Genomic DNA, 14,697 nt, shown 5'->3' with positions numbered 1-14,697 from the left:
ACCAATACAATATTTTACATAGACTATAGTACTCCCTCCGTCCCAAAATTCTTGACTTAGATTTATCTAAATACGGATGTATCAAGTCATGTTTTAGTATTAGATACATCCGTATCTAGACGAATCTAAGACAAGAATTTTGGGACGGAGGGAGTAGTAAATAATTCTCTTCTAAATAGATATGTTGCTGCTAAGGGCAAAACTTTTAGGCTTGTCCCGTTGCACGACATCGCATTGACGGGTCAAATGGCACATACACTAATAATGCTTGTATAAAATATAATTACCCACCCAAGCTTTAAAGGATCACCAACATAATTATTTTAGAAAAAAAAATCATAGACTTGAAACAAACACGTGGCTATTTTTACAAAAATATCATTTTCGTTCTTTCATAGGCAGACACAACAAGTGACAATTTTCATAGAGGGTAACATTTTTCTGGTGACATAATACATAAAATGTCTAAGCTTTGAAAAGAATTCTAAATAATAATTTTTTAGACATAATAATGAGTGAGATTTTTCACAAAAATATGGTTGTTCGAGATCCCTCTTTACACCTCATATATGTTAGTTAATATGGTTATGGTATGGTTTACATAATGGGTGCTAGAGCAAACTCTCTTAAGCCGTGTACTTTTCTTGACATCCACCTTTTCAGGGCTCAAAACCTTGGAGGTTTTCTAAATATCTAATACTTGAATAGCGAAATGTTCATCTATACCCTTTCGAACATGTGTTTTCACTTTCGGAGAATATATATGAAAAGGATAGTTTCGCACATAATGGGAGATTTTTATGGAGATACTTCTTGACATAGTGCAGCAGACACGAGGCTAGAAAAAGCACTCAACTCCCAAAATTACCACAATAATCAAGTATCTCACAATTTAGCTCAATAGGTGGATATAAAAATGTTTCCCGGGACATATAAGTAAGAGCAATTCTGCCCAGCCTTTTTTTTAATGGAGCGCTATCTCCAGAATTCTTTTGAGAGATTATGTCCAGACTTAACAGCAGGATAATTGACTCAGTGTTGATGTTCAAACAAGAGTGATTTGATTGCTCACGGCCACTGGGATGATGAACGCACCCACCTACTCAGAGTACTTTTTTGTGTTATGACCACGTTTTACACTTCATCGGCCAAAGCGAGCCCAGCAGCCCGATCAATCACCGTTGGCCCAGATAGCTCCACGGAGCAGCGGCCCTAGAGAAACATCAGGACATCCAGATAGCATGTGATCGTAATCAGACGGCCAGCGAAGGTAAAGCGCTGTGGAGGCTCCTAGGTCGCTTAGTTATACTGTTTCTCAATTTTGATAAACTGGCCTGCAAAGTTGTACATCAGTTTACTAGTTACTACAGTAATTTTGGAACAAGTTTTGTCGGTCGCAGATTCAAGATTTTCAATAGTTGCTCGTCCAAGTCCAAAGTCAAGGTTCTATGTTTTTCTATTCCAACTATCTATACAAGTTACAAGCCTATAATTCATGAAGTTCATTCAAATTCATTGATATGATTTTTGTTTGGTTCATAAATAGAAACAATTATGCATCCTAGGTCTAGAAGAAAGTATTTGGTTAACAATTCCTGCAATTGTTGCATCTGAGGAAAGGAGCTTTTCTAAAATCAAGTTGTTGAAGTCCTACTTACGTTCTACTATGACACAAGAAATACTCAATGGTTTGGAGAAAATAACACTTGAAAATGATGTCTTGGAGAAGATTAATTGTGAAGATATAATTGAAGATTTCATATCAATGAACGCAAGACAGATGACAGTTCGAGCATGACGTCAGTTTCTTGGTTTTCGTATTTTGCGTTGATACTTGAGAATTTCTTAAACATTGTACGAAGTAACATAAATTAAATTATTAATTATGTGATTATGCTTGAGTTATATTATATGATTTTTAATGTTAGAGCCCCATTTTTCTTTTCGCACTGGGGCCCCAAATTCCTGGAGACGGCCCTGGTTGTGGTGATATAATTATACAATTAATTCAATACATAAATCTTTGGGTCGACAGTTCATAACTAGAAACAACATTAACATATACTACCTTTATTCTTAAATATAAGACGTTTTTGCAGTTCAACCGAATTGAACTGCAAAATGCCTTATATTTAGAAAGAGGTAGTATATATTTGGAAGTGTACGAATATTGCTTATTGCCATCTTTAACTAGTACTATTTCTTAGCCCGATTGCTTCAGCGGCGCTTATAATTAAGCAATAGGGCAGCAACAGTGGGTTTTGTCGATGCAGACGGCTCCGGGAAGTGGCTGGACGCAGAACTTCTTGCACCGCTGCTCGGTGCAGTTCGGGAAAAACCTCGAGAAGCACTTCCCCGCCACGAGGAAAGCGGTGGGCTTATCCTTCTGCATGCGTGCACACAGAAACGATAAAAAATATTATGAGTTTCAAATCATCTGTCCTATCTCGACGACGCACGTCGCGAACAAATGGCAAAGTTAATCAACTGACCACTTTGCGGGCGTCGCACGAGGAGAGGAGAAGGGTGGCAGCCATGACCACCATGAGGGTGGCCACGACGAAGCTCAGGGAGCTCGTGTTCTTCTTCAGCAGCGCCATGGCGTGCAGTACAGGAGGAGGCTAGCTACACTTACGTACCTACGTACTACAGTTGTTGCCTTCGTTGTGTGTTGATATAGGAGTATTGTCCGCGTCGCTCTTCTCTCTATATATAGTACTTTGGCGAAGAGTTCTACTCGATCATGAGCATGGCATGTTGCCTAACTGTCGTTCCTTCCAAGTTTCAATCACCCTCACACCAAATGCATGGTCCAAATCTGTTTTTCTTTGAACAGTGATCCAAATCTGGGGGGCTCCTAACCGGCGCCTGAAATGGAAAGCTAGCGCCTGATGACAGGCATCCATTTGTTAGTTTTTTCATCGCCTCGTACACTTCACCTCGGCTCTTCCTGTCTGCTCGGCAAGGGAGAAAACCATCTCTCGCCTCCTTTGATTTTGAAATAGTTGAACAAATAGAAGAAAACGTTGGTTCTCAAAATGTTAGGAAATTTTTAAGACTTCCATAAATTTGAAAAAAGTTCACGATGCCAAAAAAAAAGTTTGTGAATTTGAAAAAAGTTCCTGAATTTTAAAAGTCTGCGAAAGCAAAAAAAAGTTAATTTGGATAATTCTGCAAAGTCAGAAAAATTTCACAAATTCGAAAGAATTTCACAGAAAAGTTCACGAATTTAGAAAAAATATTGTGAATTAAAAAATAGTTCAATTTGAAAAATTATGTGAAGTCAGAAAAAGTTCACGAATTAAAAAAAATCAAAAAAAATCAAAATGGACCGTGAATTTTACAATTGTTTGCAATTCTAAATAAAATTCATGAGTTGGAAGAAAAAGTTCATGAAATTAAAGATAAAATAAAGAAAGAGAAAAATGAGAAAAAAAGATAGAAAACCTGAAGACAATGGAAATGAAAAAAAAAACAGAAAAATTATTCGCAAGCTTGCTTCAGAAGCTTTTCAAACCTTCCGTGACGAACGTCCTGCAGTACCTAAATGGGCTGAAAGCCCTATAACCAACGCCTTAACCGCTAAATAGGGTTCCTCCCAAAATTGCTAGCCGTACCACAGCTCGCCAGCAAGTGCAGCGCGTATTGCGTGACCCAGTAGCTGCGGCTCGCCTGCTAACATCATGTTACTTTTTCTGTTTTGTTTTTCTTCCGTTTTTATTGAAAGTTTTTTTCTTTTTTTGCTTTATTTTCACTTTTTTTATATATATATACATATAGTGGCGGTGACATCGAAGGAGAAACCCTAGCAGACGGTGGTATTGGGGGTCAAAGGAAGGGGAAGAGAAGTGATGACCTAGGTGGCGGGGAAGCTTGGCTGTCCGGGGTTGGGCACGCCCTAGATCTAGGAAGCTCTCTGCTTTGGGAGAGGAGGATTTGGAATTGGCCAGAGAGAAGATGCCCGAAATTTCACGCACTTTCTTGCTACATGTTGTTGGGAAATGTAGCATGCAATTTCAAAAAAATTCCTACGCTCACGCAAGATCTATCTAGGAGATGCATATATAGCAACGAGAGGGGGAGAGTGTGTCTACGTACCCTCGTAGACCGAAAGCGGAAGCGTTTGACAATGCGGTTGATGTAGTCGAACTTCTTTTTATTCCGATCGATCAACTACCGAACGTACGACACCTCCGAATTATGCACACGTTCAGCTCGATGATGTCCCTCGAACTCTTGATCCAGCAAAGTGTCGAGGAGGTAGATGAGTTCCATCAGCACGACGGCGTGATGACGGTGATAGTGAAGTGATCCGCGCAGAGCTTCGTCTAAGCACTACGAGAATATGACCGAGGGTGTAATCTGTGGAGGGAGGCGCCACACACGGCTAACAGATGTTGTTGTGTGTTCTAGGCGCCTCCCCCTTCATATATATAGATGGGAGGAAGAGGGAGTAGCCAAGGGGCGCCCCAAGTAGGAGGAATCCTGGGCCTTGTCCAATTCGGCTCCCCCCTACCATATTCACCAGAGGGGGAAGGAAAGAGGAGGGGAGAAGGGAAGGAAGGGGGATGCCGAATCCCTCCCCTTCCTTCTCTCTTCTCCTCTTTCCCTTTCCCTCTGGTGCGGCCCATATGGGGGGCACAACAGCCCCTGCTGGCTGCTGCGTTTCCCCTCTTGGCCCATTAGGCCCATATCTTTACCGGGGGTGCCCGGAACCCCTTCCGGTGACCCGGTATGTACCCGGTACCTTCCATAACACTTTAGGTGTGCGAATACTATCGTCCTATATATCAATCTTTACCTCTCAACCATTTCGAGACTCCTCATCATGTCCGTGATCTCATCCGAAACTCCGAACAACATTCGGTCACCAAATCACATAACTCATATAATACAAAATCGTCATCGAACGTTAAGCGTGCGGACCCTACGGGTTCGAGAACTATGTAGACATGGCCGAGACACCTCTTCGGTCAGTAACCAATAGCGGAACCTGGATGCTCATATTGGCTCCTACATATTCTACGAAGATCTTTATCGGTCAAACCGTTATGACAACACACGTTATTCCCTTTGTTATCGGTATGTTACTTGCCCGAGATTTGATCGTCGGTATCTTCATACCTAGTTCAATCTCGTTACCGGCAAGTCTCTTTACTCGTTTCGTAATGCATCATCCTATAACTAACTCATTAGTCATTTTGCTTGCAAGACTTCTTATGATGTGCATTATCGAGAGGGCCCAGAGGTACCTCTCCAATACTCGGAGTGACAAATCCTAATCTCGATCTATGCCAACCCAACAAACACCTTCGGAGATACCTATAGAGCATCTTTATAATCACTCAGTTACGTTGTGGCGTTTGATAGCACACAAGGTATTCCTCCGGTATCAGGGAGTTGCATAATCTCATAGTCAAAGGAATATGTATATGACATGAAGAAAGCAATAGCAATAAAACTGAACGATCAATATGCTAAGCTAACGGATGGGTCTTGTCCATCACATAATTCTCCTAATGATGTGATCTTGTTCATCAAATGACAATACATGTCTATATGGTTAGAAAACTTAACCATCTTTGATTAACGAGCTAGTCTAGTAGAGGCTTACTAGGGACATACTGTTTTATCTATGTATCCGCACATAGATCAAGTTTTCGGTTAATACAATTCTAGCATGAATAATAAAGATTTATCATGATATAAGGAAATATAAAATAATAACTTTATTATTGCCTCTAGGGCATATTTCCTTCGCATGTCATGTCTGACTCTCGCTGATAAGTGGGCTCAATGTGTGCAAAACTGAAGCCAAACATATGTCGCGCTGGCTACCAACCTTAGGTGAATTTGTTTCAAATTCTTTTTTACTAGAAAATGATATTTCCCTAGGGTATACTGTTCAGTGCATCTCTAATGCTGACCCGCAAATTCCTCTGGTATATGTCCATTTTTGTGTCAGGACGTGGTCCGCGGACAACATACAGGAGGGAGCCATCTAACGCTAACTTTACAAAGTAATCTGGCTAGGAGGAGAAAAAGTAGGCGGGGACCATGCATGTGGTGGGATATTGTGCTGTGGTGTCCAGTTGGGAGGAGAGAGAAGAGGGGGACCATGCATGTGCGGACAGAGAGAAGAGAGGAGGACCAGTCAGAGGTTTTTGGTTGGTCAGGTGGATGTCCGGACTCCGGTATAGCTCCCTCATATTTGTCTCCACTTTGTCAAAAAATGTACGTCCGGACCACTTCGCGGACCGATGCAGAACCGTGTTGGATTGCAAAAGTGAATGAAAGTGCCCGGTCGAACATATACTGGAGTTTTGCGGGTCTCCCTTGGAGATGCCCTCGTGCATTTTCTTTCCCTTGAGGAGGCCAATGAACTCTAGGTAAAGACCTTGGCCCTAGGTAAAATGGTAGTTTTTAGTAGTGTAAATGTGTTGCTTTATGCTACATTTCCTAATTTTGTTGTACAACTCTGGATACAACTTACTTATATATTGACCAATGCATATATTCTCTGCATATATGGAGCTAAGTAATGTTGATATGCCATATGCCAACGAGCACATTGTTATGATGATACAATAGAGTTAAGACAAAACATATATCCTTGTCTAAGATTTGACTGATATATTTTGCTTGCAAGAACTAAATTAATGGTTGACAGTTCATGTAGAACGTGAAACATTTCTATTTTTGATTGTAAACTAAGGTCATATGTAATTCATATCCCTTCCACAAATAGAATAGAAAAATTGTCAATCCTTGATGAATTTATTTAGGGACTAAATAGGAACATCATTAAGGGAAGTGTAGAGATACTTGCATTCTGGGTGAAGTTTGAAACAGTAAGAGAACTTGCTGAGATTCTCATGTCCATCTAGTCGATAAACAACAAACTTGTATGCGATAGTGCTGTCAACACGCAGGTAACACACCATGTTTGTTCAAGCTTCATTACTTTCGATATGTCTCCACGTACACGAACTAATGAGACACACAATGATAAAATCGTCAATTTTTTTTGCCGAAAAAGCTGGTTTACAAAGATTTTAGGAAGAGTCTGATCTCTTGCTTATATTATTGACATCTCCATTTCCTCCTAGATAACGGGACAACAACAGTTATTGCCGTCATTGCAGAAGGCCGCAGAGACCGGTGGCATGTCGTCACTGCCGCAGAACTTCTTGCACCGCTCGTCCGTGCAGTTCGGGAAGTGTTTGGAGTAGCACGAAGCCGGCAGGGGAAAAGCACGGGGCTCAACCATCTGCATATGCATGTAAATAAATGAACGATAAAAATATGCACAGATTAGATATCTAATCTGAAAAACATGTGCTCCAACTTCCGATCTCAACGACGGCGACATTGCAAATTATATATAGCAAATTTAACTGACTAACCTGTTTGCGGGCGTCGCACGAGGAGAGAAGAAGGGTGGCAGCCATGACCACCATGAGTGTGGCCACGAAGCAGCACAGGGCGCTCGTGTTCTTCTTCACTATCACCATGATCGATTTACAGTAGGGAGACTAGCTACGCTGACGTACTGCAGTTCTTTTGCGCTGTGTTGTTATTTGAGATTTGTTGTGTTGCTTATATAGACCCGTAAGTACATTGGTGTGCCTGCCTGGCCAATTATAAGTATGAATTAAATGTTTTAATTAATGCTTTAATTCAAGTAAGAAATAAATGGATATATATCCTTTTTTACAGGGAATGGATATAAGTATATGTTATCTATGGACACATGGATAGCTACTATTGGATACTTATGGAAGAACATACTACTCCCTCCGATCCAAAATAAATGTCGCAGTTTTGAACTAATATTAGGGGAGTAATTGTGATTAATTAGTACATATGGCTGACGATGATTTTTTATCCAAATTTAAGTGTTTTTCAAATATATTTCTAGCCACAAAATTTTTTAGAGTACCTACTACTCGTTGCACTTTTCTATTTGAGATTTTTTACACTCTGCACTTGGTCGAGTGGAGAATTGAGCCTACAAATCAACACTAGTGCAGCCCACTTGCTTCATAGGTTAACCCAAAGAATAAGGCCTCTCCAGAGAAACATCTGTCCGTTCACAGAAATGCAAATGGACCGGCAAAACTAGCATGGCAGCTCTACGGGTAGAGCATAGCCCAAATTAGAATTTTGTTATTTTACTATATTAAGAGAAAATAAAAGGAAATTATCACTATTTTTTTGAAAAAACTCAACCCCATAAATTAATCAATTAAAATGCTTTTTGCGGGAATCAATCGATTAACATGTTATTACAATCATTCGATACAGCAAACGCCGTGCAGGACATAAAACTATTATAAGGAACACCCTTGGACCTATTCTCAAAATGAAATTCGTAACCTGATGTGCTACCTCATCATCTATTATTAAAACTAAATATCACTCATTATCTATTATCAAAACTAAATATCACTCATTAGTACTAACCTTGCTTTATCTATTCTTTTCATCCTGATACTGCAAATCAGATAGCAGCATAGAAATCAGGTAATCTCTTGGGGAAGGACCACTTAGCTATGGTTATCCCGGACAGTTGTTCGAGCAAGGATATGAATGCCATCTAATCTTTTTTTAGCCTTCTTAATAAGGCATTTGTTAATTTTTACCTGTCTAAGGTACATTTTCACTTCCGTTGTGAGAACCACATCTTTGTTGTATGACCCTTTGTCATATTTTACTTGTTGGATTCGTTGTGTGTGTGTTTGTTATATTTGACTTGTTGGATTCGGCGTGCGTGCGTGCGTGCGTGTGTGTGTGTGTGCGTGTGTGTGTGTGTGTGTGTGTGTGTGTGTGTGTGTGTGTGTGTGTGTGTGTTATTGTAATTCTTTTGTGCAATTGTTTTGTAACACCTGTCGTTCCACCCACATGGCGTATGTGTTGTGACATTCACGGTGTGTTTGGTGGACGTCCTGGGGTCAATACTACACATTAACACCAGAGGTGGTAGACATGTATAGTGCCACTTTTGCTCGGTTACACCCGCCCACGACATTGCATGGTTGGAACGATGAATCATTGACGTGAAATTCTATATCATGTGACATGTAAAAAGATTGTGCAGAAACATCTCTATGTCACTCAGACTTCGAAGAACGAAACCAAAAATCTGAGAAATAAATGTATACACGGTTTCACGGCTCTTCACCTACACTGCCCAGATCTAGCCCACGATAATGAAATGGTCAACATGCCCAGATAAAAAAAACACTTTACAAGAAGCTCCCTGTAACTGAAAAAAGAACAGTGAATTTTCGTAATTAGCAAAAACAGAAGGTACAATATAGAAAACACATACACAATCTTGCAGTTTGCTTTACCTTCTGCCGTACACATCATCCAAAGCTTGTGGACCATGAATTTTATGAAAAAGATCTTGCCACTGAAAATGATTCAACATGAAAGAAAACTGTATTAGAGGGTGACAGTCTGTATATTGTATAAGGATCATAGCGCAGTCAATAATGTGGAGAATGGCTATTTTTTGGAAAAATAATTCCGTCCTCGTCCAAAGTATTTAGAAGTACATAAAGAAATATAAAGATCAAATGTGAGTCAACTTTTTTATCCTTTCAAAATAGTTTATATGCTAGCATCAAACTCATCAGATTTTCTATAAGTTGAGGTTGGCGTCCCCTGCCTCCAAATATGTGATTCTAGATCTTTGAGGAGCCATCATTCCATCCACTGAATAAAGTCCGAGCAGCTTCCTTTTTAATTCTCTTGAAGCCATGTCTCAGAGAAATGGAGAGTGCAACTGTCTTTCACTTGATCCAGTCGCCCAGACAATTTTTCTTTAATATTACCAAAGATTTTGGCACTCCAGATTTGAAGAGTTTTGTCTGTGATGAAACTGATCTTGCAGACATAGTCTGATCAGTGGGATAGAAATAGCACAGAGGGCTGGATATGACATAGACTGATCAGCGGGTTAGAAATAGCACAGAGGGCTGGATTTGACCGCGCCAAGGAGTCCACATTTCCCTGGATAACCAACAAAATTCAAAACGTAATCTGCGACACCCAACAACTTTGTGAACTGTGGCGAGAAGCAATGGGCAGTGGTCGGATGCGGTCGAGGAAATTCCTTGGAGAAAACTGTCCGGGAAGAGATCATGCCACTCCAGAGAGGCCAACATGCGATCAATCTTGTAGAGAACCGTATAGATTGTTGCGTTTGTCCATGTGAAAGCACGGCCATTAAGGTTAAAATCATGCAACAGAACATCACTAACCAATTTATTCTTATCTTCCGCACTAACAATCAGGTGTTCTCATAGCCTGAGAGGAGCCACGGTCCTGAAGCACTTGATCTTATTGTTCTGATCTCATGGAGGAATCAGATTTTATCACAATCCTCCTGGGGGCCATAAACCTAGCAATTACCTAGTAATAATAAAAGAAAGCATGTCCATATATGTGTACCTTTTGGTGAAAGGCATGTATCCCGTGCATGTAGGCCATTAATTTTCTTGAAGATCCACATGCATTCATTGACTACTGCTTATAGTTAGTCAGATTCTTCTCTCACTACTGTTCTAGCTATGCTCCACCATCCCATGCTAGTATTACGTTTTATCTTCTCAACCGGGTGTTCATTTTATGATCCATTTGCATATTTGTGTTTATGATGACGATGACTTTAAAACGAGACCACTTTTGACTATATTTCAACAAGTTTTAAAATTCATATTTTGAAACATGGTGAAACACGGGTACACTCTGGAACACGATGCCCCCAAATGAAACTGGATATGAACTACTCTTAGTTGCTAACTTTTACATACCGTATGAAACAATTCAGAACACACTAACACGATGAAACAGTTAGGTAAACAGTGTAACATTATGATACACTACGGAACATGGCTAGCCATACTGAAACAATAAGATTATTTATGCGGAACCGAATAAAACATTATTGATTTTTGGTAAGATCTTGCTGAAAAAACACATTTGTGTAAACAGAAAGTAAAAGAAAAAATTATTTCAAAATATATTAGGCATCTATTTGTTTGAATTAAACTCAATGACTAAAGAATAGCACATGCTAGAGGATAGAAAAAAACACTATAGATGAGACAATGGACCCACAAAGCAAGAATAAAAAACATATGCATGTATGCATGCACAGGAGGTCCCGTGTATGGTGGAAAATCCTCTGTCATACCTTTTGAGGACTTGCGCACGAGCACGACGTGCATGGCGCTGTTGTTGGGTGGGAGCTGCAGGCGGAGCGGCATCAACTTGCTTGTGATGGGGTTGCGGGAGCAGATGATCACGTCCTTGAGCCCCGTCTCCTCCTGCAGTCTCTCCAGCAGCTCCCCAAGGCTTGTCCCGTTGAATAGGAACGAGTGCCCCTCATCTCCCTCACGCACATAACCGCTGTCATCCGCAACATGGTAGTGGATGTGCCGCCCCTCCACCTTGTGCACCGGCACCGAGAAGGAGTCCGCCGACTGCATGCGTCCGCAAACACGACGATGGAGAACCAAAAATAACAAAAGCGTAAGTCGGTGACCCACCATTATATTGGGTTGTTGGACTCGTCGTGGAACAGGTGGGCGTACGGACCTCGAGCCTTGAAAATCCGACAGGGGGCGCTAGGGAGCCGGGGGGAGGTGGCGGGGGCTGCGCTGTCAATGGAGTCGCCATACGGTGGTGCGGCGCAGGAGGCCTGAGCGCTCCCGTCGGCAAGGGCGCGGGCGAGGGCGAGGGCGAGCGAGAGTGTGGTTTGTAAGGTAGAGGAGGAGAGTAGGCGGTGGTGATGGGGTCGGAGCATTGAGGCGGTTGCACGAGCACCTGCACGATCTCGATGCACCAGACGACCCAGCCGGCATGGCGGTGGTGGGGGACGTCATGGGTGACGGTGTTGCGCAACGGCGGGAGGCCGCCGTTGGCGCGGAGGAAGTTGCCGTAACGAGTCTGGAGGCGAGCGTGCCTGCCTTCGCCGACTGGGACCCACTCAACGGAAGAGTCGAGGCGGTGGGGCAGCGTCTGGATCACCTTGCGTCCGGTGACGCCCATGAGGATGGGCTCGTTGGAGGCGGTGAGGTAGCGGCCGTAGCGGCTGCGGAGGCGGATGACGCCCGGCGCGTTCGGCACCAGCTCCACGGTCCACCGCGCGTTCGGGGACGCGGCGTTGCGGTCCTGCAGGACGTGGGACTCGTCCTCGTCGGCGTACATGTACTTGTTTTGGTGGCTCCGCAGCCGCACCGTCTTGGCGCGCTCGAACAGCTCCATGCGCGCCTCGGCCCGGCGTGACGCTGTCGCGGCCTCACGCGCGTCCGCGGTTAGGGAGGGTTGCCGATGGGGACGACGGCTGCCGCGCGTGGCGATACGCCCCGGGCGTTGCGCTGCGCCGTGCCACAAACCATGGGACTCTCGGACACCGAATATAGCGTTTCCTAACTCATCGGAGCCCTTTGGTGTGCATGGCCCCTTTCTCCCTTTTCCTTCTCACACAACACATGCATGCCTACATTATCGTTCCCCTCTCCTCAAACTTCATTACTTTTAGTTTTCTTTTGACAGTTTAGATGGTTCCCATCTTTAAAATCATTTTTTTTCTTTTGAAACTTTGTATATATTTGAACTCATCAAGCCAAGATCTTTAGAACAAGATCAGTCTTGGATGAATTTTAACACATATTTGTTAACTGAAATTGAAATATGGTTTTCTAGAATCTCATCGGTGTTTTCAGTGACGAACTTTGCTGGAAACAGTGAAGAACTTCTCATTTTCATTGTAAGGTACTCCCTCCGTCTCAAAATAAGTGTCTCAACTTTGTACTAACTTTAGTATAAAGTCTTACTAAGGTCAAGACATTTATTTTAGGACGGAGGGACTACTAAATAAACATAATCAGGAGTTGAAAAACTTTCTGAATGGTGGGTTTGTACTTTGTTAAAAATATTAAAGAACTTTGCTATAAAATATATTTGGAACCGTAAAAGTTTATAAGCAGCTTGCCCGAACTTTAATGAAAAGTTTATGGAACTTGTTTGAGCCATGCACAATTTAATTTTATCTTGGCTCGCGATTTAATTTGAAAGTTATGGTGATACATTATTTTCCTAGCAAATATCTATCCATATTTCTTAGATGAATGAAATCATAAATTAACCATGTCAGATATATAGTACAGTTTAAAAGGCAAGTGAGGATCTTTGTGCTAGAAAATGGGGCCTATTGATTTGACCTGCATGCTTGATAGTTAGGAAAAAAAATCCAGATTCCAAAAAATATTCATGAATTTTAAAAATTGTTACTGGATTTCAATAAATGTGGCTTCGAAAATTATTCATGATTTTAAGTATGTTCCTAGATGTCAAAAAATGTTCATGGGTTTGCAAAATGTTCTCAAATTCTGCATGCACAACAAAAATTTGTGATGTATGACACAGAAAAAATTCAGTTTTTTTTACTGTTCGCACCAGGAGCATTTGCTCCTGGGTGTACTATTATGGGGCTAAATTAATGTAGGTTTTTGTCAATCCTTGATGAAATTAATGTGGGGCTAAATAGGAATGTCGTTAACAAATGTGTATTGGAAGTGTAGAGAGACTTGCATTTGGGTGAACTTAAAAAATCCAAGAGTACTTCCTCACATACTCATGTCCATCTAGTCGATAAACGAAAAACTTGTTTGTGCTTATGCTGTAAACACGCATGTATCAACCTTTTTTTATCAAGCTTCATTACTTTTGATTTGTCTCGACGTACACGAACCAATGAGACATACAATGATAAAATCGTTACTACAGAAATTGCCGGAAAAGCTGGTTTACAAAGATTATAAAAGGTCTGATATCTTGCTTATATTATTGGCATCTACATTCACTGATAGAGAAAGAGGCTTCCGTCCAGCCCCATTAGTCGCGAAACTGTAGGAACCGCGACTAATGAGGTCTTTAGTCGCGGTTCGGCAGACGAACCGCGACCAAAGGCTTGGGCCAGGGCGCTCGGTGGCCAGCTGGTGCACGTGAGGGGCTTTAGCCGCGGTTGGCCAGGCCAACCGCGACTAAAGGTGCCCAAAGGCCTTTAGTCGCGGTTGGCTACCGCGACTAAAGCTCCTCCCTTATATATACCAGTTCAGCGCACTCACTTAGCCATTTGGTGCCACTTCTCTTCACAAGGGGGTGTAGGTTTGCTTTTGGTTCCTCTTATGCACACAAGGTGTTTGATGAAATGCCCAACAGCGTGAAACAAACATGATATGAAGTGTTGGAGCCACACTTGAGGTTCCTCCTCGATCGCGGTTAGCAACTTGAACCTTTCATGCATGTGTGTCATTGATAAAATATGCATGTGTGTTGTTCATTGTTTAATTTCTATTGTTTATAGCTAGTTACTTTAACAAATGCATGATGGTTAATTATATATTTTATATTATAATAATGCAGATGAATCGGCAATGGATGTACGGTAACCGACTCTCCCGCGAGTTCACTACGGGTTTGAAAGATTTCCTCGTAGTGGCTAATGCGAACAAGCAGAAGGGTTTTGTTATCTGTCCATGTGTTGACTGTAAGAATCAGAAGGGTTACTCTTCCTCAAGAGAAGTTCACCTGCACCTGCTTCAGCACGGTTTCATGCCAAGCTATAATTGTTGGACCAAGCATGGAGAAAGAGGGGTTATAATGGAAGAAGATGAAGAA

At 41.8% G+C, this 14,697-nt stretch overlaps 2 protein-coding genes and 1 long non-coding RNA gene across 3 annotated transcripts; all 3 read right to left on the bottom strand.

The window, feature by feature from the left end:
* Positions 1–1,987: 1,987 nt before the first annotated feature.
* LOC123064763 (uncharacterized) lies at positions 1,988–2,676 on the bottom strand. Its single transcript, XR_006430792.1, has 2 exons — positions 2,493–2,676; positions 1,988–2,386 (listed from the first exon to the last, which is right to left on the bottom strand). It is a non-coding gene; the product is annotated as an uncharacterized lncRNA (long non-coding RNA).
* A 4,429-nt stretch (positions 2,677–7,105) lies between these two features.
* Positions 7,106–7,620, bottom strand: LOC123067299 (uncharacterized). The gene is made up of 2 exons (XM_044490157.1): positions 7,407–7,620; positions 7,106–7,270 (listed from the first exon to the last, which is right to left on the bottom strand). The coding sequence occupies exons 1-2, from the start codon at positions 7,512–7,514 to the stop codon at positions 7,106–7,108; spliced, it is 273 nt and encodes a 90-aa protein (XP_044346092.1). The 5' UTR covers positions 7,515–7,620.
* Positions 7,621–9,047: 1,427 nt separating this feature from the next.
* Positions 9,048–12,477, bottom strand: LOC123064762 (uncharacterized). Its single transcript, XM_044488164.1, has 4 exons — positions 11,611–12,477; positions 11,207–11,495; positions 9,357–9,418; positions 9,048–9,268 (listed from the first exon to the last, which is right to left on the bottom strand). Exons 1-3 carry the CDS (start codon positions 12,277–12,279, stop codon positions 9,399–9,401), a joined length of 978 nt encoding a protein of 325 aa, XP_044344099.1. The 5' UTR covers positions 12,280–12,477; the 3' UTR covers positions 9,048–9,268; positions 9,357–9,398.
* Positions 12,478–14,697: the final 2,220 nt, after the last annotated feature.

Source organism: Triticum aestivum, chromosome 3B, assembly GCF_018294505.1.
Source record: "Triticum aestivum cultivar Chinese Spring chromosome 3B, IWGSC CS RefSeq v2.1, whole genome shotgun sequence".
NCBI classification, from domain to species: Eukaryota; Viridiplantae; Streptophyta; class Magnoliopsida; order Poales; family Poaceae; genus Triticum; species Triticum aestivum.
Note: the sequence above shows the minus strand (reverse complement) of the source record. Positions and strands in the feature narration are given on the sequence as shown.

Coding starts and splice junctions, on each gene's coding strand:
- LOC123067299 (XM_044490157.1), bottom strand. CDS start 7,514: ATGGTGATAGTGAAGAAGAACACGAGCGCCCTGTGCTGCTTCGTGGCC. Junction 7,271..7,406: donor CGTGCGACGCCCGCAAACAG/GTTAGTCAGTTA, acceptor ATGCATATGCAG/ATGGTTGAGCCCCGTGCTTT.
- LOC123064762 (XM_044488164.1), bottom strand. CDS start 12,279: ATGGAGCTGTTCGAGCGCGCCAAGACGGTGCGGCTGCGGAGCCACCAA. Junction 11,496..11,610: donor TCGGATTTTCAAGGCTCGAG/GTCCGTACGCCC, acceptor GGACGCATGCAG/TCGGCGGACTCCTTCTCGGT. Junction 9,419..11,206: donor CGTGCGCAAGTCCTCAAAAG/GTATGACAGAGG, acceptor AATCATTTTCAG/TGGCAAGATCTTTTTCATAA.